The sequence below is a fragment of the Octodon degus genome, unplaced genomic scaffold, assembly GCF_000260255.1.
Source record: "Octodon degus isolate 3935 unplaced genomic scaffold, OctDeg1.0 scaffold00018, whole genome shotgun sequence".
In the NCBI taxonomy this organism is placed as follows: Eukaryota; Metazoa; Chordata; class Mammalia; order Rodentia; family Octodontidae; genus Octodon; species Octodon degus.
In genome coordinates, this window is record NW_004524594.1 from 2,208,595 (window position 1) to 2,228,556 (window position 19,962).

The 19,962-nt window shown below is 54.0% G+C and overlaps 2 protein-coding genes across 9 annotated transcripts in view; one reads left to right on the forward strand and one right to left on the reverse strand.

Annotated features, from left to right (window-relative positions):
* Positions 1-8,751, forward strand: part of Phf21a (PHD finger protein 21A) — a 200,117-nt gene extending 191,366 nt beyond the window's left edge. For all 8 annotated transcript variants that reach the window (XM_004627005.2, XM_023710399.1, XM_023710397.1 and 5 more), the window contains 4 exons: positions 2,596-2,751; positions 4,860-4,935; positions 5,937-6,040; positions 7,223-8,751. In XM_004627005.2, the coding sequence (XP_004627062.1) occupies positions 2,596-2,751; positions 4,860-4,935; positions 5,937-6,040; positions 7,223-7,480 (594 nt within the window). In that variant the 3' untranslated portion in view covers positions 7,481-8,751. The remainder of the gene's footprint in view (positions 1-2,595; positions 2,752-4,859; positions 4,936-5,936; positions 6,041-7,222) is intronic.
* A 2,078-nt stretch (positions 8,752-10,829) lies between these two features.
* On the reverse strand, positions 10,830-16,574 carry Large2 (LARGE xylosyl- and glucuronyltransferase 2). The gene is made up of 13 exons (XM_004627290.2): positions 16,304-16,574; positions 16,020-16,102; positions 15,733-15,856; positions 15,415-15,586; positions 15,212-15,316; positions 14,488-14,600; positions 14,290-14,415; positions 14,028-14,183; positions 13,736-13,896; positions 13,169-13,447; positions 12,807-12,956; positions 12,517-12,712; positions 10,830-12,367 (listed from the first exon to the last, which is right to left on the reverse strand). Exons 1-13 carry the CDS (start codon positions 16,511-16,513, stop codon positions 12,167-12,169), a joined length of 2,076 nt encoding a protein of 691 aa, XP_004627347.1. The 5' UTR covers positions 16,514-16,574; the 3' UTR covers positions 10,830-12,166.
* Between the last annotated feature and the right edge of the window lie 3,388 nt (positions 16,575-19,962).

Consider the following 19,962-nt stretch of genomic DNA (forward strand, 5'->3'; position numbering starts at 1 on the left):
AAAAAAAAGCTTAAAAAAAAAAAAAAAGAACTGTAATTTGAGCAAGTCAGGAGGACAAGGCAGGGCTGTTGCGAGTTCCAGGCCAGTCTAGCCAATAGCAAGACCCTATGTCTCAAACTTTTAATAAAAGGGGCAGGAATATAGCCCAGTGGTGAGGTGCTTGCCTAGTATCTGCAAGGCCCGGGGTTCAGTCCCCAGTAAGCCTCCCCGTATTAGAGCTCCTGTCTAATACAACAAAAATAGTAAGTAGAATTCACATGAACAAGAGCTCTCTGGGATCCCCAGTGATTTTAAGAGTATAAAGGATTCCTGGCCCAAAATTATTAGGAACCACTGCCTTAGAATATATAAATGAAGTAAGAAATTTTCTTTCATTTAAAAACTTGAAAGAGGGGGGCTGGGGAGATGGCTCAGTAGAATAAGTGCTTCCCTGGCAAGTACAAGGGCCTGAGTTCAATCCCCAGTTCCACCAAAAATAAATAAATAAATAAATAAAAACTTGAAAGAAATTGATTTTTATTTTCAGTACTCTCTTCCTTCTGTTTGTTAATGTTCTCCTAGTTTAGGAGAAAAAGGAGAGCGAGGAAAACTCTTTTTACCCCAAGTCCCGCTCACTGTGTCCAGCATAACTCATAATCCACTGATAATTTTATCTCTGGTTCATGTAAAGCAGTCTCTATATTCTTTATAAACTCTATACTCTATAGCAATGAAGACCTATAGCCTGGGGCTAAGTTCTGACTCCAGAGGGGGAATGCATTTTTCATCCTGATATGAGTGAAGGAAGGCAGGGAGACAGCTCAGCAGCTTAAGTTCTTGCCTGGCAAGTGCCTGGCAAGATCTTGAGTTCAGTCCCTGGTAGAAAAAAAAAGAAAAAGAAAGTGAAGGAAGAGGCGGGGTGGTACAAACTGGGTAATCCCAATGCTGGGGAAGCTGAGGCAAAAGGATTGCTATGAGTTTGAAGATAGCCTGGGTTACACAGCAAGACCCTGCCTCAAAAAAACAAAAACAAAAACAAAAACAAAAAGAAAAGAAAAACAAAAAGAAGGAAGGAAGAAAGCCACAGTTAATCTGAGGACAAATCTATGAGGACCTAGAAGGTCAACTATTAGGCACGATTTCCTATAATATTTTTTGCATATATACTGAGTTTCTCTTTTATGACCCAGAGGTAATATTTTATTATCCAGACTTGGATGTATTGAGAACTTTTCTCTAGGCTGCCACATACCTGGTGCATTACAGAGAAACCATCCCCAAGGGCATGTAGATCTGTCCTTTAGAGAGGTGTGTAGGTCCGCAGAGCTCTGCTTTGAGTGTGGTGTTCGGGGAGGGCTCTCCCATGGAAAGGAAAGCCTGGCCAATGCTCTGTGGCGTTGCTTCCTATAAGGAAAAGGCCTGTCCTAGGCCTTCAGCATGGAAGATTAGAAACCTTAAGGCGACACGCTGGCACCAACTTGGCGAGTCCCCTCTGCCCTGTCCCTTCCGCCTTCTGATCCTCGGGACCCTCACCAGGATTACTCCTGTGTAGAGAACAGGATGGGATTGACTTGATGAAAAATACTTCTTCAAGAACTCTTTCTTAAAAAAAGAAAAGAAAAGAATGAAAGAACTCTTTCTTCACTCTTTTTTTTTTTCCCCTTTTTTTTTTTTTTTTTTTTTTTTTTTTTTTTTTTTTTTTTTTTTTTTTTTTTGGTGGAACCAGGGATGAAACTCAGGCCTTTGTGCTTGCCAGGGAAGCACTCATTCCACTGAGCCATCTCCCCAGCCCCAAGAACTCTTTCTTAAGGTGGTTTCCATAGTGTAGTGGTTATCACGTTCACCTCACAAGAACTTTCTGTTCCCTCCCTGAGTTCTCCAAAATTCACATAGAGCTCTTTTCTGAGAGCGTCTTCTGTTCAGAGAATCCAGCACATTCCCCTGAGTAGTAAACCCGTCACCGTGGGATGTGGGGGTGGCAGAGCGACCTGGGATTGCTTGTCTCTTTCCATGCGGTGCAGTATTTATGTGGGGGGAGTAAAATCTCATGGATGGAATGGCCCATCAAACAGCAAAGCTAAATAGGGACTTTAAGAGAACGCTGTCAGCTATTGCTTTGGCTTCTTAAAGTCTCGGTGTAAGAAAGCTTATATGAGTTTCCTGTGCCACTGACTCAGTATTTTCCCATTTGAACTTTTCTGTATTTTCCCCTCTTAGTAAGCAAGGAGTTTAGTAAAACTTTACTTCTTCTCTGTCTTTTCCGATTCTTCTAAACTCCTCCCATAAAATGATAGATAATGAGGATTGTTTATATCCTATTGTGAGACACTTTGATGAATGGATTTTACTGCCTGTAAAATTTCTGATTTATGGGTTGGACTCTTAGCAGACATCATAAATGCTGAACTATCACCTATAAAGTTAATTTTGACCTAGGCAATTATAGAGCTTTCCAATAAAAACCAAAGTTTAAAATTCTGCGTCTACTTAGGGAAGCTTGGTCCTATGGGACTCGGCCAGTAGCCGTTCCCCCTTTCCCTGAACCTGATCCAGAACATGTTAATGTGAAAATTTTACCTTTTTGTCCTTCTCTTACCTTTCCTTTCAATTTCATAGGGTGATATCCACGAGGATTTTTGCAGCGTTTGCAGAAAAAGTGGCCAGCTATTGATGTGCGACACGTGTTCCCGCGTGTATCACCTGGACTGCCTCGACCCGCCTCTGAAAACCATCCCCAAGGGCATGTGGATCTGTCCCAGGTGTCAGGACCAGGTATGGGTGGCTCAGAGGAGGGCGAGCTGAGGCGGAGGAGGAAGGGAAGCCCCTTCCTCTTCCTGGGGTGGGCCGCTCTGCTCTCACCCAGCTGTTCTTTTCCAGACCACACCAGGCACAGCCTCCTGCCTCAGAGTCTGTCCCACTGACTGAGGTGGAGGCCTGCTTCCCTGTAGTTCAAATCCTCATCTTCTCTTTAAATGTCAAGACCCTCAAAAGCTCGCGTAGAGAACTAACTGTGAAGTGCTATCTTGATATTTTACACATGTCAGTAACTGCCCTAGCTACTTCCTTCCTTCTCTGTTTGGTTCCTGGTCTGTTTTTTCAGTTATTCATGTAGTTTTGTCTTTGTAACTTTGCTGTAGCTGGATATAGTTGCAAACACTTCTAATCCTAGTACTGTGAGGTTGACTCCGGATAATCACAAGTTCAAACGCGGGCTAGACAATTTAACAAGTTAGTAAGATTGTCTCAAAATAAAAAGAAGCTGAGTATACAACTCAGTGTAGAGGCCCTGGGTTCAGTCTCTAGTACTGAGGCATTACAAGCTGTCCCAGGTCTTTCGGAAATAGGCAAAGTGCTGTATAAATAATATGTAATCCAACAAGCACTAGAGTCCTGTGTAGCTCTTTTAAAGCTCTTTGTCAATCCCTGGTTGCACAAAAAAATAAATAAATAAATAAATAAATAAATAAAGCTCTTCGATTCACGAGTACTCTTCTGATCTTGCTCCTCTTCCCTCGGCCTCCAGTGTAGTAGAATAGCCCTCTCTGCTCTCTTCTGATGCTACTTTGTGACCTTTTGATAATCTGCACAGGATCTAGATTATGCTTTAGTACTTAGAACTGTTAATTTCCTTGGTTAAGATGTCTTTCAGGAAGCTGGGTATAGCTATAATCCCAGCTTCTTGGAGGCTGAAGTAAGAGGATTCCAGATTTGAGCCAGCCTGGCCAATTTAGCACAACCTGTGTTATAACAAAACCAAACAAAATGGCCAGGGAGATGGCTCAGTAGAATAAGCGCTTCCTTGGCAAGCACAAGGGTCTGAGTTCAATCCCCGGTTCTGCAAAAAAAAAAAATTAGCCAGGCATGGTAACCCATGCCTATAACCCCAGCACACGTGGTACTGTGGGGTGTGGAGACCTGAGGCAGGAGGATCAATGAGAAGTTCAAAGCTGGCCTGTACTGCATAGCAAGACCCTGTCTCCAAAAAATAACAGGAAAAACAAAACAAAACAAACAAACAAAAAAAAAAACGAGGACTAGGGCCAGGTGTGGCAGCACACATGTGATCCCAGCGCTGAGGTTGCTGAGGTAGCAGGATCGCTACGAATCGGAGAGCAGCCTGGCCACAGAGTGAGTTCAAGGCCAGCTTGCACTGCAAAGTGAAACCCTGTCTCAAAAAGAAGAGGAGGGCCACAGAGATAGCTCAGTGGTCTAAGCGCTGTGTAGACAAACACAAGGACCCAGGTTCCATCCCTGGTACGTGTGCAGTGCTGGCCATGCCCCGGACACACAAAGCCACCCACCAAGACTGGCGTGGTGACACATGCCTGTAATCCTAGTACTGGGGAGGCTGAAACAGGAGAAAAACAGTCCGAGCTGTGTAGTGAGACCCTGCACCAAATACATAAAATTTTTTTAAAGGAAGAAGAGGACTGGGAATGTGGCTCAGCCCCAGAGCACCTGCCTAGTATGCAAGAGGCCCTTAGTTCAATCCTCAGAACCACGTTCTAAAAAAAGTCCTTGAGGGACATAGTAAAATTGAAAAAAGCAGCCCATATGGGGTCAAGGACAAAGTTGCCCATGACATCTGCCACCATCCTGACATGCAGCTTTTGTGCGGTGGCTCTGGCTGTGCCCAGTGACTAAGGCCCTGCGGCCTATGTGAGAAGGCTGGGGTGCTCAGCCAGGTCCTAACCTCTTCCTAAACCCAGACACAAGTGCTTGACTCTTGCAGCCTTTGATATTCAGCACTTTGTAGCCTGGAATCTATAAACCCTCCCTGGATTTTGTTTGCCAATAGTCATAGACCCTGTCTTGCTCTTAACCTAGAGGGTGTGTGCTTATGCTTCCTTTTCAAGGTAGAATTCTCAAATTCTTTTCAGATGCTGAAGAAAGAAGAAGCAATTCCATGGCCTGGAACTTTAGCAATTGTTCATTCCTATATTGCCTACAAAGCAGGTAAAGGATTACCCCTAGCCCTTTTCTATTAAGGCTTACATTCTTGCAACAGAATTTGTTGCCAGGTGTGATGATGCATGCCTGTAGTTCCAGTGCTTAGGAGGCTGAGGCAGGAGGATTGCTGCAAGTTCCAGGCCAGCCTGGGCTACCCAGTGAACTCAAAGCCAGCCTGAATTACATAACAAGGCCCTGTCTCAGAAAAACAAGAAAGAAAGAAATTGTTAGCCAGGCACAGTGGCACATACCTGTAATCCCAGCTACCAGGAAAGTTGAGGCAAAAGGATTGTTTGCAAATTTGAGGCCAAACTGGACTGCTTAGTGAAATCCTGTCTCAAAAAATAAGGGAGAGAGGGCAGGATAATGCATTAATTAGTTAATTAATTAAAGAGTTGGGGGGGGCTGGTGAGATGGCTCAGTGGTCTAAAGCACCAGGTGGGCTGAGCTGGCCACACACACACACACACATAAATAAATAAATAAATAAAATTTTATAAATAAATAAAGAGTTGGGGATGTAGCTCAGTGATAGTGCACTTTCCCAGCATGCACAAAACCCTGAGTTCAGATCCCAATTCTGGGCTGGGGGAATGGGAAGGCGGTATTTATTTTGCTTTCAAAGCCTGGTGTGATTTTACACACCTGTAATCCCAGCACTTGGAGGCAGAGGTGGGAGGATCTCCAGGAGTTCAGGGCCAACCTGGACTATAAGGTGAGACCTTGTCTCCGAAAACCAAAATAAAATAAAATGAAAACCTTTTATTAGTGAGACAGACCCTGTGCCACCTTCTTGGGGAAGGTGGATGTGAAGGGTGAGACCCTGTCTGTGGAAGCCACTCTGCGCAAGCCTGGACAGCACAGTGAGGAGAGGGTGGGGCGGGCTCCACGCTTTGGCTGTGCGACCTGGGGGTCCCTTTGGGGAAGAGACCTTCCCTGGGGAGCATTCTGAGCACTGCAGCCTTCTCAGTGTAGTCATTGTTGAAAACTGTCCCTTTTGCTTTTAGCTAAAGAAGAAGAGAAACAGAAGCTACTTAAATGGAGTTCAGACTTAAAGCAAGAGCGAGAACAATTAGAACAGAAGGTGAAACAGCTCAGCAATTCTATAAGTGTAAGTCCCCACCCTGCCTTTGGTGGCAGACCGCAGATGCCCAGGTGTGTTCTGAGAGCGCAGCAGCACGCGAGGCCCAGGGTGGCGTGGGTCCTTCCATTGTCAGGGTGTGTGCTGCAGCCAGTTACGGAGCTGCCTCCAGTGCGCTCGGTGCAGCCCAGTGGCCCCGTGGCACCTACGCAAGCTCTGAGCGCCCGCCCGGCTCTGTGTGAGAGCACGTTCCGACCCCACAGCCATGGTAGTGCAGTCGCAGCCCTGGAAATTCCTGACCATGTCTGTGTCTAGAAAGAGCCTGGCCCTGGGTGGACTCAGACCGTCTTGTGACTGCTTCTGGTGCCCTGGGCGGGGAGGTCCAGCCCTGCCCCTGCCCACCCAATGCTGACAGCATTTCCTTCTGGTCCTGGGCAGTGTGCTAAAGAGGCCCAGGTGTCGGCAGTGCGTGCTGCCTGGCCCACCCCAGCCAGGCAGGGCACAGATCTTTCAGACAGGAGCAGGCCTCCCTACCCCTGTAGAACAGGGCATCCTCAGCTCTGGACACCAGCTGGTGCTGGGAACTCGGTGGCCGTAGAGCTTGCCACTTGCACAGCCACCCATGGCTGCAGATTTAATACTTTTCTTCCGCCTAAAGCAGGCGCCAGCAGCTATGGGGCTGCGGGCAGGAGGACTTCTGTGGTACAGTCCTCGGGCCTGCATTCTCCAGGCTCCTAAACCCCACAGCCCTCCCCAGGCCCTGGCATTAAGCTCTCGAGGACCAGTGATACTCCCACGGTGCTTAGCTCAAACCTAGATGTTGCTGCTAGCTGGTTTTCTGCCCAGAGCTCAGTCTAGTCCTCAGGGCCGCCCGTGAGTGTGACAGAGCATACCCGTGCCTGCTCCAGCCAGCGTCAAGGGCAGTTATGGGAAGCTCAGAAGTGACTTTCACTTGGTAGGTTCATGGTAGTTATGCAAGTTTGGCTTTAAGTGCTGGTGTCAAGTGGGCTTGGCTTTTAGTCGGATTGCTGTTCCCTCTTGCACTTCAGGGCCTCTCTTTCTAGGAAGTAGCTACCACTCCAAGTGGAAGCGAGAAGTTCTGGGGGGTGCCCCCTGGCCCACAGAGTTCTTTCAAGGCAGAGGCCGCTCCTCTGGGAGGCCGCCGGGCCTTTAGGAAAGTATCTGCTCAGGCCGCCTTCTCGTTTGCTGCAGAAATGCATGGAAATGAAGAACACCATCCTGGCCCGGCAGAAGGAGATGCACAGCTCCTTGGAGAAGGTAAAGCAGCTGATCCGCCTCATCCACGGCATCGACCTCTCCAAACCTGTAGACTCTGAGGCCACTGTGGGGGCCATCTCCAATGGCCCGGACTGCACGCCCCCAGCCAGCGCCTCCGCCTCCACGCCCACCCCCTCCCCATCCTCCCAGAGCTGCCCAGCGAACTGTAACCCGGGGGAAGAGACTAAATAACAGAGCCCTCACGAGAAGCCACGGGACCCCGGCGGCCAGGAGCGCGCAACACTGAAGACTCGAACAGCAAAGCCGGACCGCTTCTGGAAAGTACAGAATTCTTTTGGTTCTTTGGTTCCAGAGAGAGAGAAGATGCTTGTGCCAGGTGGCACCCAAGTTTGCCAATTGATCCTTCTTATTCTGTGTGTACATGCAAAGATTGGACCATGTTACATGAAATAGTGCCAGCTGGAGGTTCTTTGCCAGCACCATGCCAAGTGAAATAATATATTTACTCTCTCTATTATACACCAGTGTGTGCCTGCAGCAGCCTCCACAGCCACGATGGGTTTGTTTTTGTTTTGTGGGTGGGAGCAGGGACGGGCGGAGGGAGGAGAGCAGGTTTCAGATCCTTATTTGCCGAGCTGTTTGTCTAGATAGAGAAGACAAGTCCAAAGAGTGTGTGGGCTTTCCTGTTTCTAAACTTTCACTTCTATCAAACCAAAAAAAGAAAAAAAAAAAAGGAAATCAAGATTTAACCAACACCAGTGCCCGGAGAAGGGACCGGGAGGGGTGGGAGGGGCGCGGGTGGGAATTATATCCATAAGCAGTATTCCTATTGTCAGGAGGGCCGCCAGGGTGTGGAGGGGACACCAGGAAGGCCACTAGCTTCTCCCCCAGCTCTGCTCCTGCCCGGGTGCCCGCCGCCCTCCCAGGCCTCTGCCCCCTCCCCCTCGAGTGCTTGGTGACCGTGCACCCCTGTGCCGTGAGCCCCTCAGTCCTTGGAGACCAAGGCCAGTGGGGGTCCTGCTGGCCTTGCTGAGGCAGGGAAGAAGGGAGTGTTGTGTGTGGTCCAGAAAGGAAAAAGGAGAACTGGTGATTTTACTTGAAAACAAGCTCCATCCCTTTTCTATATTTATAAGAAGAGAAGACCCTGCGCGAAGCAGCACGCGACCCAGGTGTGTGTGAATTGAATGGAGATGTTTCTTTCCTCTTTTTTTTTTTTTTTAACTTTTTTTTCCTTTTTTTTCTTTAAAGAAAGTTTTGTTGTTTATTTTGCTTTTTTTGGTAACAAAAACTAAACTAAGGAATAGAAAGCTGTTTTTCAGGCTGACAGTCCGCTAAGGGTAGTCGAGACCATGCATGGTAGAGTAGGAGTCGTAGTGTCAGTGAGGTCAGTGAGTCTTTGTGAGTCCTGTGTCAGCGTTTGGGCACTGGGTTTTTTTTGTTTTTTTTTGTTTTTTTTTTTCTTTTTTTTAATGCAAGGGCAAACAAAAAAAAACAAAAAAACAAAAAAAAAAAAACTTTGTATCTGGGGGAAAAACACTTTTTTTTAAATTAAAAAGGAAAATAAAAGATACTGAGGTCTTCCTAGTGTTACTTAAATTAAGATCAAGGTAAGAAACATTGTAAAAAAAATTACAAAAGTGCTATTTGTTTCCTAAAAACAGTGATTTCTATTAAAAAGGTGTCAGAACTGGAGAACATGCCGTGTAGTTATAATTTTTTAGCACAGAACCTGCTGATCATGATGACATTTTGCTGTGTTTGTGTCTCTGAACTGGTGGGCCAGTCCCCAGGAAGGGCTGCGGGCTCCCCGCCCTCCTCTCCTCACGGACCACCCTCTCTTCCCGGTGCAGGGATCTCGGCTCCTGTTTTTGAGTCCACGTGGAGTGTGTGTGGTATCAGGGCCCTCCCCACGGTCCCCTCAGTGTCTGCTAGCGCGAGGCTGGTGCCTCATGAGATCCTTCCTTTGGTGCTGCTCTCGGTCTTTCAGCCACCAGCATTCCGAGTGCCTGGGGCACCGCTGAGAGCAAAGCCGCTAAGTTCCTTGCTGCCCCTTGGAGGGCAGTGGGGCTGGCTGCCTCAGCCCTCGGTGCTTTGAGAGAACAGAAGAAGGAGGCACTTGAGTGACCTTTGTCTCTGAGACAGAGCTGGGCGCCCTGGAGTCTGTCTTGTTTTGGAGAGTCAGAGGCTGCACCTTTCTCTGCCTGCTGGCTCCAGGCATCACCCCTACCCAGCTCCCTAGATACCCCTGGGCCAGAACCGCTGTGCTTGCCTTGGCTAGGCCTGTCGTGGCTTTAACTTGGGAAAACCAGGTCCAAATGGCTCAGATCGTGTCTGTCATGCTGTATGGGAAATAAGTCCTGTTGGACACGTGTCCTCACCGCGGCTTTGTCCATTGCGTGTCCCTGGCGGAAGGGCCAGAAGCAGAAGCTCTGCCTGTGGCCCCACTGCCACATCTCTTCCCAGCCTGCCCCAGGCCTGGGTTGGCCAGAGTCTAGGTGTGGCAGAAAAGGCGCCTTTAGCTGCTCCCTCCCTTATTAGGCCCAGAGACAGACAATTCTGGAACAGGAGCAACAGAGAAGAGATCCTCCTTCAAGTCATGTGCCCGTCCTTGCCAGGTGTTGGAAAGGGGCTTTGGGTTTGGCTGTACAGGCCTCAGGGCCAGGTCCTAGCTGCCAGCTTAGTTGAGGGGAGCCAAGCAACCCCCTCTTCTCATTCAGAAACCAAGGTGCTACGTCTAGTCAGGGAGCCTTGGAGATGCCCAGACTAGTTGGGACAATCACTGGCGGCGCATCAGAGGCCAGTGGAGGTGGAACGCCTGCCTCAGAGCTCCCTGCGAACATGTCTGGGCCCATGAGCTGGGGCTTGCCACACAATACCCATCCTTTTTGGCAAGGAAACTCTACTCCAAGAGGGGTGCAGGCTGGGGGACCGAGCCAGGGAGTGACCAGTTGGCCTGCTTCCTTGAGCACTGTCCACTACCATCTGACCTCGCCTAAAGTCAAGGAGCAGATTCTTCCTAGTGTTCCAAGAACACTACAAACTGTAGCCCTGCCCCAAGCCTCCACCCTCGGCTGATTCCAGGACACCACCATACTGTGGAGTAAGGCCCCCACTCATGCCCTCTCCTTGTCCTTCACTGGTCTGTGCAGCCAGGCTCACTCTGTCGCTCCAGACCCCAGGGTGCCCACAGTACCACCCCACCCATGCTGCCTCCTCTTTTCTTCTCTTGCTCTGACAACCACACGTGCAAACTAGGCTGGTGCTGCCTTCACCTTAGAGGGCCCAGCTCAGGAGCAGCCCTGCCCGGGGCCTGGGAAGTCCACTTGTTGTGTCATCCTACCATTTGCATTCTCCCTGCCGGCCTGCTTCCTGTGCCCTCTCCCAAGACTTCTGGCTATCTGGCCCAGCCCCAGGGCGGTGCTGAGGTCATGCTGCTGTCATCTCCCTTTTTAACCCCACCCTTATTTTGCATTCCTGGCCTGCAGGTCCTTTTTCTCCAAGGAGCCTTCTGGGTCTTGCCTTGCTCTTTCATTCTGATTTCTTCCTTCCTTAGCATTAGGTACCTTACCAGGCCCCTCCCTCCCACCCCCCCACCCCCCCACTCCCGCTGCAGGGCTTGGGCTGCCTCCCTAACCCCCTATGCCCGCTGCTGCTTGGCTCAGGCCCAGGGCTGCTGAGAATAGCTGGCCATCAGTGCGGAACCCTGCTTCTGCACTCCTTGGGGCCATCAGAGCCTCTGGGCTCTCAGCACCGCCCAGCTCACACACACAATGTGGTCTCTTCCCTTTCCTCCCTTCTTGGGTGTGGTCCTTACCTAAAGGGCTGAATTTAGGAGACTTTCACTGCAGGGGTGGGAGGTGCCTACAGTAAGAGGACTGATGGCCCCAGGACATCTTCCTGGGTGCTCCTCTCCTAGCTGTGCTGGATGGAGGAAACTGCTGTGTAAATGATGACCTCACCCCACCCCTCAGCCTGCATGCTTTGCAGGAAACGGGAGTCCTGTTTTCACCCTGATTTAAATCAGTCCCAATTTAAGTCCTCTCGAGAGTTGGTGTCCCCTGGCAACTCCTCTGGCCTTCCCACTTGAGGGGAGGAAGCTGGGGTCACCCCTGGAGGGCCAGGGCTCTCACAAGTAACTCAGTGGAGGCGGGTGCCTTCCACTGGGCACTCCCTCACGGCTCCTCCCGCTGGGCCCCACACAGCTCCATGCAGCTGCCGGGCCCTGCACCTCTCTCCAGTGTCCAGGTTCCCAGCCCGGGGAGTTGCAGGCAGGCAGGATGGCAGGCCAGAGGCCAGCAAGCTCTTAGCGCCAACCAGCCCCAATCCTGTCTCTTGTCCATGCCCTTTGTGATTTCAGTCTTGGTAGAACTTGTATTTGGAGTTTTGTGCTTCAAAGTTTTTGTTTGTTTGGTTTTTGTTTTGAGGGGGTGGGGGGGATACAGAGCAGCTGATCAATTTGTATTTATTTATTTTAACATTTTACTAAATAAAGCCAAATAAAGTCTCTCAGCCTCATGGTGTTGAGTTTGGGGCAGGGAGGATGGGTAAGACACTCCAGTCCCAGCCTCTGCCTTCCCTGGGTCTCCCTGTCCTGCCTGGAGGTCCAGCAGCGGTAGTACCTCCCCTGTCCCTTGATTCCCCAACCGTGGGAGGAACAAGAAAATCACTTCAAAACTTTAATTATCAAAAAAGAATGTGCAGGAGGGAAGATGGGGAGCCAGCCCCAAACCACCTGGGGCAAAGGGAGCGGATCCCAGCTGTGGCATGGCAGGAGGGCAGGCCCCAGGCCCACCCACGGAGACCTTAAATAACTTAAATAGCTGTGAAGGTGGGAGGGTGGCAGGAGGGTGCCCAGTGTCTGCAGGCCACAGGAGTCGAGACCGGTGGAGAGGTGGCACAGATCCAGCCAGGGGAGGCTCATTGGGGCCGCTGCAGGGCCGTGAGGTATTTGAGAGCAGCAGCCCCATAGCGTCGCGACAGGTCCTGGTGGAACTCCTCCTTGAGGGCTCGCAGGCAGGCGCGGTAGGCAGGGCTGGAGCGGAAGCGGGAGATGTCTAGGCTTGGTGTGTGTGGCAGGTGGATGGTGAAGGCCTCAGGCAGCACCAGGAGCTCATATTCCTGCAGTTTGGGGAGGCCACCATATTGGGGAGCAGGCTCACGCCACTGCTCCCAAGCAAGGGCCCAGGCCAGGGCAGACTGGCAGCTGCCTAAGGGTTTAGCCAGCTTTCTGCAGAAGCAGCACTGGGCCCAAGGAGTTCAGGCCTCACCTGAGCATCGAGCTCCACGATGTGGGCCACCTTGTTCCAGCCGAAGCCCACAAAGCGAGGGTCATAGCGGGGACAATCGCGAGGCACCACCACATAGGGCTCGTAATCAGCTGCCCACTGCACACGGTATGGTGCCTGAGCCTCACGCCAGCGGGCATATTCAGTGGCCATGTGACCCTGAGGCCACTCATGGTACCTGGGGGGCAGGAGCAGGCAGGCCTGGCTGAGGGAGGGTCCTGCAGGCCAGGCTAGCCAAGGTGGGAACCCGGCAGGGTGGCAGCACCTCCTACCTGAAGGTGGAGAGGGCCCCGGCATCCAGCAAGGCTAGCAGCTCAGCCTTAGATCTGGGGAAGCTGAGGCGGTAGCGCAGGGTCTCGAACGCTGGCACCACCAGAGCCGCCTTATGCTGGCCACCCAGCCCCAGCTGCTGGATGGAGGCCCTGAGGATGAGCAGGGTGACAGGGGCTCAGTGGGGACTGTGTCTTTGGGGTGGGCCCCATGCTTCCTTTCAGAGACACAGTAGAGCTGTTTGAAGCCACCCTAGTGGCCCTTACTCTCGGGAGCCCAGAGAAACCACCTAACCCAGACCCAGTGCGCAGAGAATACCAGTGCTGCAGCTGGCACAGCAGCGCACGCTGCCCTCCAGGCCCACCTGAGGTAGTCGTAGAGGGAGTAGGCAGGCAGGAAGTCGATGTCGCTGAGGAAGACATAAGGCGTGAGTGCCTGGGACAGGGCCACATTGCGGAGCTGGTTGATAGGGTACAGGGAACCCTCGCGGTATACCACATGGTAGGCCACGTCCTGCCGGGCAGACAACACTGGCGACACCTCAACAAAATGCAGCAACTGCTGGGCCTCTGCGTCTGTGAGGTACAAGGCCAGGCTCATGGGGCCCGGCCAGTGTCTGCACAGGGCTTCGAGCATCTGTATCCTGGGGTGAGGGCAGTGGTGAGTGCCAGCTGGACAGGACCAGCAGGTACTGCCTTCTGGGCCAGTCTTCCTCTTCCCCATCCCACCAGGCATGGGAAGACACAGGATACGAGGGAGCAGGGCTTGTCCAAACCCCACAGCTACTGAGGCCAGCTCTCAGCATCCAAGTGACTCTGAAGCCCGGCTTCTAGAACATTCCCACAGACAGCTACCAGCTTTGAAAGCCTTCTCTCCAAGATCCTCATCCCAGCCCACACCTGGCTGCCAGGGCTGCCCTCAGTACCCTCACCGGTCCATGGAAAGCTGGGCCACCAGGGTGACATCGTGAGGCTGGGGAGCTGGTGGCTTGTGAGGCAGGAAGGTGATGTGCACACGGTGCACAGTAAGCCGCTGCTGCTGGAACTCAAAGCAGGCATCTTCTTCATCAAGTTGAGCCAGGCTCTGCTGCAGCTGTGGGGAGCCGGTGGGCAGGGAAAGGACAGGGGCTGGGACAGGAGGCATGTGCACCCCAGCCAAGGCTGCAAGGTGCCAGAAGAGAGGGCCAGCGCAGCCCTGAGGAAGGGAAGGTGGTGCCCTCTCACCTGCTCGGCCCCACTTGGGGCCTGGCTGGGGCACCCAAAGAGCTCCCGTCGTAGCAGGTTCCCATCGTACCCCAGGAAGGTCAGGTACAGGTTACGGAAGAATTCTGCGTGTTTGTTTTTTACTCGCAGCTTCTTTGGCGAGTTCCAGTGGATCACCTGAGATCACAGAGAGTGTCAGTAGGAACACCGAGAGCAGAGATCAGGAGGCCCCATCCCTCTCTCCTGACCAGCCCGCCACCACTCAGTCCCCTGCCCCACTCACCTTGAGGTCGGCCGCCTCCCAGTAGCAGCGCTCGGCCAGTGTGTGGTCTGACAGCTGGACATTCCAGACACAGGGCAGGGGCTGCACCAGGCCTGGGTGCTCCTTGAGGACGGCATTGAAGATGTCCTGGGCAGACACAGCCGTCTGGCCTCAACCCACAGGCTGCCCAGCCCCAACCCCACCAGGGTTTCCCCAGACCTGGTCAGCCAAGTTGGTGGCGGAATGGGTGAGGAGCTCGCGCCTGGCTGTCAGCTGCCACATCTGCTCCCAGCCTGCTTGCCGGAGGCGCTCGAGCCACAGCAAGATCACACCTGCCGGCAGGGAGAGCTGTGTCATGCCCAGGAGGGACAACCAGCCTCTGGAAGTAGGGCCATGAAGGCGTCTTCTGAATGTCTATGTTTTGATTTTCTGGTACAGTCATGTGTGGTAAAAGGACTTTTCAGGAAGGGACAAACCACATACAGAACAGTCCCATATGGTGGTGTTACTTTTGCGGGGGGATGTCTTAGGGGCTCACTACGCGGGCCAGGCTGGCCTTCAACTCACTCTGGAGCCCAGTCTGGCATCAAGCTCGCAGCGATCCTCCCGCCTCCGCCTCCGAGTGCTGGGGTCACAGGCCTGCACTACCCCCCCCCCCAGCTCTGGTTTGTACAACTACAACCTGTGATTTCTGTGCAGCCAGACTGCCTAACGATGTCACCGTTTCTGAAAACACCCCCATTTAATTGATGAGAAAACTGAGGCTCTGAGGGAACAAGCAGGTTGGCCAGTCATCCAGCATTCAGACAGAACTGATGAGGATGGGGGTCTCATCCAGTGTTCTTTCCATATCCCTGTTCTTTCTGGGGGCCTTCCCAGCATTCTGTACCCTGCCTGGGACTTAGCAACCCCCTCTTTATGCCTCCCCCAACGTAGTCCCCACCTGTATTAAATCCCCGGCCCAAGGCAGGCCAGGGCCGGTAGTTCTTCCAAAGGTTGCCCAGGTACCAGTCGCTCTGGTTCTCCACGAGCCCGATCACCTGCTTGTCTGGAGGGGAGGGCATGAGGGAGCTGCTTGGGGCCACTTGTCTGGAACCCCGACAAGTCAGGGAAGGGGTGTCGAAGGCAGGGACCCAGGTATCTCACCAGAAAAGTAAGCAAAGAGTGCCCAAAGCTCAGCGATATCAGAGGCGAAGGTGACATCTATGTCCAGGACAATGACTTGGGCCAACCCCGGGGGCAGGACGTCGGGCAGCACCAGCTTCATCAGCCCATAGAGGCCCGAGTAGTGCTTGTTGGGGATCCAGGAGATCTTAGGCTGAGGTGGGAAGGGCAGGCCAGGGCATGAGCCGGTGGGGACGGGGATGGAGCTAGGGGTCTGAGCTTCAAGAAGCGTCTGAGGGGCTCCCTTCCCCCCACACACTGCTGGGAATAAACAGCCCAGTTGAGGGAGTGGGACCCTGCCTTGAGCTGCTCGGCGTCGTAGAAGCTGACCCCGAGGGCTGGCACCATCCATGTGCGGAAGAGCGTCTCCAGGATGCCCCTGGCCACTGAGTCGGTCACCAGGTGCAGGTGCAGCGGATTTTTCCTTTGGAGCAGACAGACAGGAAGCCTGAGAAACCCCCGCAGGAAGGTGGGCGAGCCTCACCCCAGGGGCTCCCAGGGGGAAGCGCTTGCTCAGGATGGTCTCTTCAAAGCCTCCTGGGAATGAGGGACCTGGTCCCCGAGTCCCCAGTCTTCTTCTGCTGTACCTGTAGAAGAGCATGGACTTCACCAGGGTGACGACCTCGCGGCTGGAGTTCAGTCCTGCGCAAACGATGGCCACGTGCAAGAGCTGGGGAGGGGACACCGGTCAGCCGCGGCCTCCACCTCCACGGCACCTCGGGCCCGCCTGAGCCCGGGCGATCCCGCCTGGCGTCGGAGCTAAGGCGCGGATGTGTAGAAGGCCGGGGATGCGGTCCTCTGGTGGAGAAACTGAGACCCCGCCGAGGGAAGCACCTGCAGGAGGCCCCATAGGTGTCCAGATGGCACCTACCTGGCACCTGGGCGGACGCGGGGCTCCATCGCGCGCGACGGGCCCCGAAGGCCGCCCGTCCCGGAGTTCAAGTTGCGTGGACCGGCAGCAGGAGCCCCCCGAGTCGTCCGCCCGCGGGTCCCCAGCGAGCAGGAAGAGCCCGACCAGGAGCAGCAGCCCGAGAAGAAGCACGGCGGCGCCCAGCGCCCTGGGGCGCACCCGGGGCAGCATGGCCGTCGCGGGGCGCTCAGGGCGGGGCGCGGGCCGGGGCTGCGGGCTCCATCGCGGGCTGCGGAACGCGGCGAGGATGGCGGGGCGCCCTGCGCGCGGGACCGCCTCACCTGCTCGGCGTCCGTCCGGCCCAGCCCGGCGCTCGCCACCCGTGCGGGCCGCTGGAAGCTTGGGCCGGCTCCGCCCCCGACCTGGGCTCAGGTTTCACCTCCGCCCCCGGGCCCGAAGGGGCGGGGAGACCCCCGGCTCCCGCCTTCGCCCGCCCGGCGGGACGCGGAGCCCTGCTGGGGGCTGGGGGTGCGGGGAGCCCCCAGGAGGCCGGGTCCAGCCACCTGCCCCGAGCTCGCGGTGCTCCCCATCTCTTCTGCTGGAGAGGGCACCTCGGGCTGGGATCACAGACGCTGCCGTTGCGAGGCCTGGGTCGGGGGGAAGGGACGGGGACAGGAATGTCGGGCAGCGGGGTCGGGACACCTGCTCTCTCGACGCGAGGCGTGGCTTGTCCAGACCTGCCCCGAGGCCACCGAGCACCTAGGGCGGGCGCGTTCCTCCGCCCTCTGCCGAGGTGGACGGGCCGCCCAGCCGCCCAGCCTGGTCCGGGGACAGCCGGAACCCGGCACCCTTTGGCCATCTCCCGCCCTTGAGCTGGTGAGGGACCTTGCGGCCCGGGCAAGGCCGGTATCCCCCGCGCCTATCCAGAAGGCTGTGCCCTTCCCTCCGCCTCCTCTGTCCCCGACTCCAAAAGCGGGCCCGGCCTGGCCTCTGCCGGTGTGCGTCCTGAGTGTGCCCGCGTGTCAGGCCCGGTGCTGGGGTAACCGCACGTCGGAGGACACAGGCATGATTCCCCGGGGGGCCTGGATGCCCTCCTAGATGGAATGCCCTCTGGGCTCTTCCGGAACCGGGGATTGAGCTCAGGCCCTTGCGCTTGCCAGGGAAGCACTTGTTATACTGAGCCATCTCCCCGGCCCCCATCTGGCCTCTTCCAGTCGGCCCCAGGCATGAGCTGGTGGAGGACCTTCCTTAAGGATCACTGTCCTAGGACTTGCCCTTGCCCTTCCTTCTGCCTAGTATACACATCCTCGAGGGTCCAGCATTTGTGGTTGAAGTTGCTTGCTAGTTTATATCCGCCTCCCTCCTAGAATACCAGCTGCTTACAGGACTGGCTCCAGCACTGGGGGGGGGGGGGGGAGCTGCACATAGGGAGTACCCCTTATGGGTGGAAAGGGCTGGGGGTGAGAACCTGCCCTCCCCCGCGCTTCACTGGGCCTCTCCAAGACCCGCAAAGGGCTCCCCTGGGTCCTTTCGCCCAGCACGGGGTTGTAAAGACTGAGGCTGACCCCTAAGGAAGAATCCTCCTCCTCTCTGAGGCCAGGAAGCTGTCTGTGGGGGCCTGGGGTCACACTTTGGGCCTCTGGAGGCCAGGGGTAATGGTTGCTATGGAGACTGATGGTGGGTCCTTGTACATCTGGGAATGGAGGGAAGATGGGGGGATTCAGAGTCGCCAGAGCTTGGAATTCTAGTTCCTAGACCCTCATCTCTACCCTGTGGTGGGGCCGAGGGTGGAAGATTCCTGCCCCCACAGCCAGAGGCCTTTTGTGAGGGAGCAGGTTGAGGGCACAGGCAAGCCCCTGCCCAAAAGGAGTCATGCATGCAGGGGTGGGGGAGTTGGTGAGGGACACTGGGCCTGCAGGTCTCACCCTGCTCAGGAGGTAGGGTGGAATTAATAAAGCAGAAACAAGGAAAATCGTATCCTTTTAAAGAGCAGAATTATCAGGGGACAGAAAGGGACCGGAGGGGGTTGCCCAAAAGTCACTTTTAAACTGCACTTTGTTTGGAATGGGGTGGTCCTGGGATTAAACCTAGGCCCTTCTCACTGAGCTGCAGCCCCATGCCTCTGTGAACATTGTTCTAACTTTTTTTTTTCTACTTTTTTGTTTGTTCGTTTTGCAGTACCAGGGATTGAACTCAGAACCCTGTGCTTGCCAGGCAAGCACTTATTCTACTGAACTATCTTCCCGGGCCCTAATCTCTTTTTTTTTTTTTTTTTTTAATGTATTTGGTACTGGGTCTCACTGTGCGGCTCAGGCTCATAGTGATCCTCCTGTTTGCAGCCTCCCCACGCCGGGATTACAGGCATGTGCCACCATGGCTGCACTTGGTGCCCGGCTCAGCAAGCCTGGAGAGCAGGGCCGGCACAGCATACAGTAGTGAGAATCAAGCCCTAGTCCCTGCGCTTTCCTAAGCAGGCGCTTAGTCCACTGAGCTATCTCTCTGGCCCAGTGTTCTAAACTTTTGAGATGAGAGGCTCACTGTCCCTAAATTGACTACACTGTGCTCAAACTGGAGATGCTCCTGCCTCAGCCTCCCAGAGTACTAGGAATACTAGCAATTGCATGACCACTGCAGTTGCTTTTTGTTTGCTTTAAGTTCAATTTTGAGCAACCTGTAACCCAACACTACACTGACATACTGAGCCCCAAGGCCTGTGTTCTTTACCTCTGCCTCTTTTTTTTCATTCTGCCCCATAAACACTCCTAATTCCTAAATTCTTTTTTTTTTAAATGTATTTAGTACAGGGTCTCACTACACAGATCGGATTTGTAGAGATCCTTCCTGTTTTTCAGCCTCCCAAGCACTGGGATTACAATGCTGGGATTATAGGTGCATGCCCAGTCTCAATTGCCATCTCAGGGCACCCCAGGAGTGGGGCCCGGCACAGCAAATGGGGCATTGAACCCCCAGCCCCTGCATCTACCTAAACAGGTGCTGTAATCCACTGAGCTATCTGGCCAGCCCTTGAAAATTCTGAGACTGGTGTCAGTGAATCTGCTGCCTACCCCATGAGTGAGGTGAGTTAAGGTCTCCATCCCTCTTTGGGACCTCCTGTCACTCAACCTTGGCACTCAGGGCAAAAGGAAAAGCTTATAGTCAGCCTCCAAAGGGTGCTGTGGGCATACACAGGGGGAGAAGGACACAAGTACAGGCATACAAAAGTGGCTGGTCCTTTGGGCCTGAGACCCAGTTTGGCCCAGTCCTGCCTAGGACTTCGCTGTGTGCCCTTGGAGCAGGCGGGTCCCCTCTCTGGACCTCCACTGTCCTCATCTGTGCCTGCTAAACTGGTCTGCATCTCTTCCCTGTGATTTGGGATGGTCTGAAGGGTGATGACCCAATGTAGTCTGCCCAGCCAATGACAGATCCAGCAGGGAGGAGGCACCCTGCTGTCTGCCCCTGGGCACTGCCTGCTGCTCTTTGTCTCTGGGGACCATTAGATCTGAGATCTAGAGAAGAAATTCAGTCGAGCCCTGCTGCTGCCAGCCTGGTTGGGTCCATGCCCCCCTCCCTGGAGGAGAAGTTTGAGAAAATATGGGCTGTGGGATCTCTCCTCTGTGTCCCTCCCACTCCTCACTCAGGACCCCCAGCCCCACAAGTGTTGAACAAGCTGGCTCCTCCCT

Bases quoted from the DNA above. Each gene is read 5' to 3' on its own strand.
- Large2 (XM_004627290.2), bottom strand. From the start codon at position 16,513: ATGCTGCCCCGGGTGCGCCCCAGGGCGCTGGGCGCCGCCGTGCTTCTT. The intron at 15,857-16,019 runs GTACAGCAGAAG...TCTGCTCCAAAG, and splicing joins AAGTCCATGCTCTTCTACAG to GAAAAATCCGCTGCACCTGC. The intron at 13,897-14,027 runs GTGAGAGGGCAC...GGCTCCCCACAG, and splicing joins CCCCAAGTGGGGCCGAGCAG to CTGCAGCAGAGCCTGGCTCA.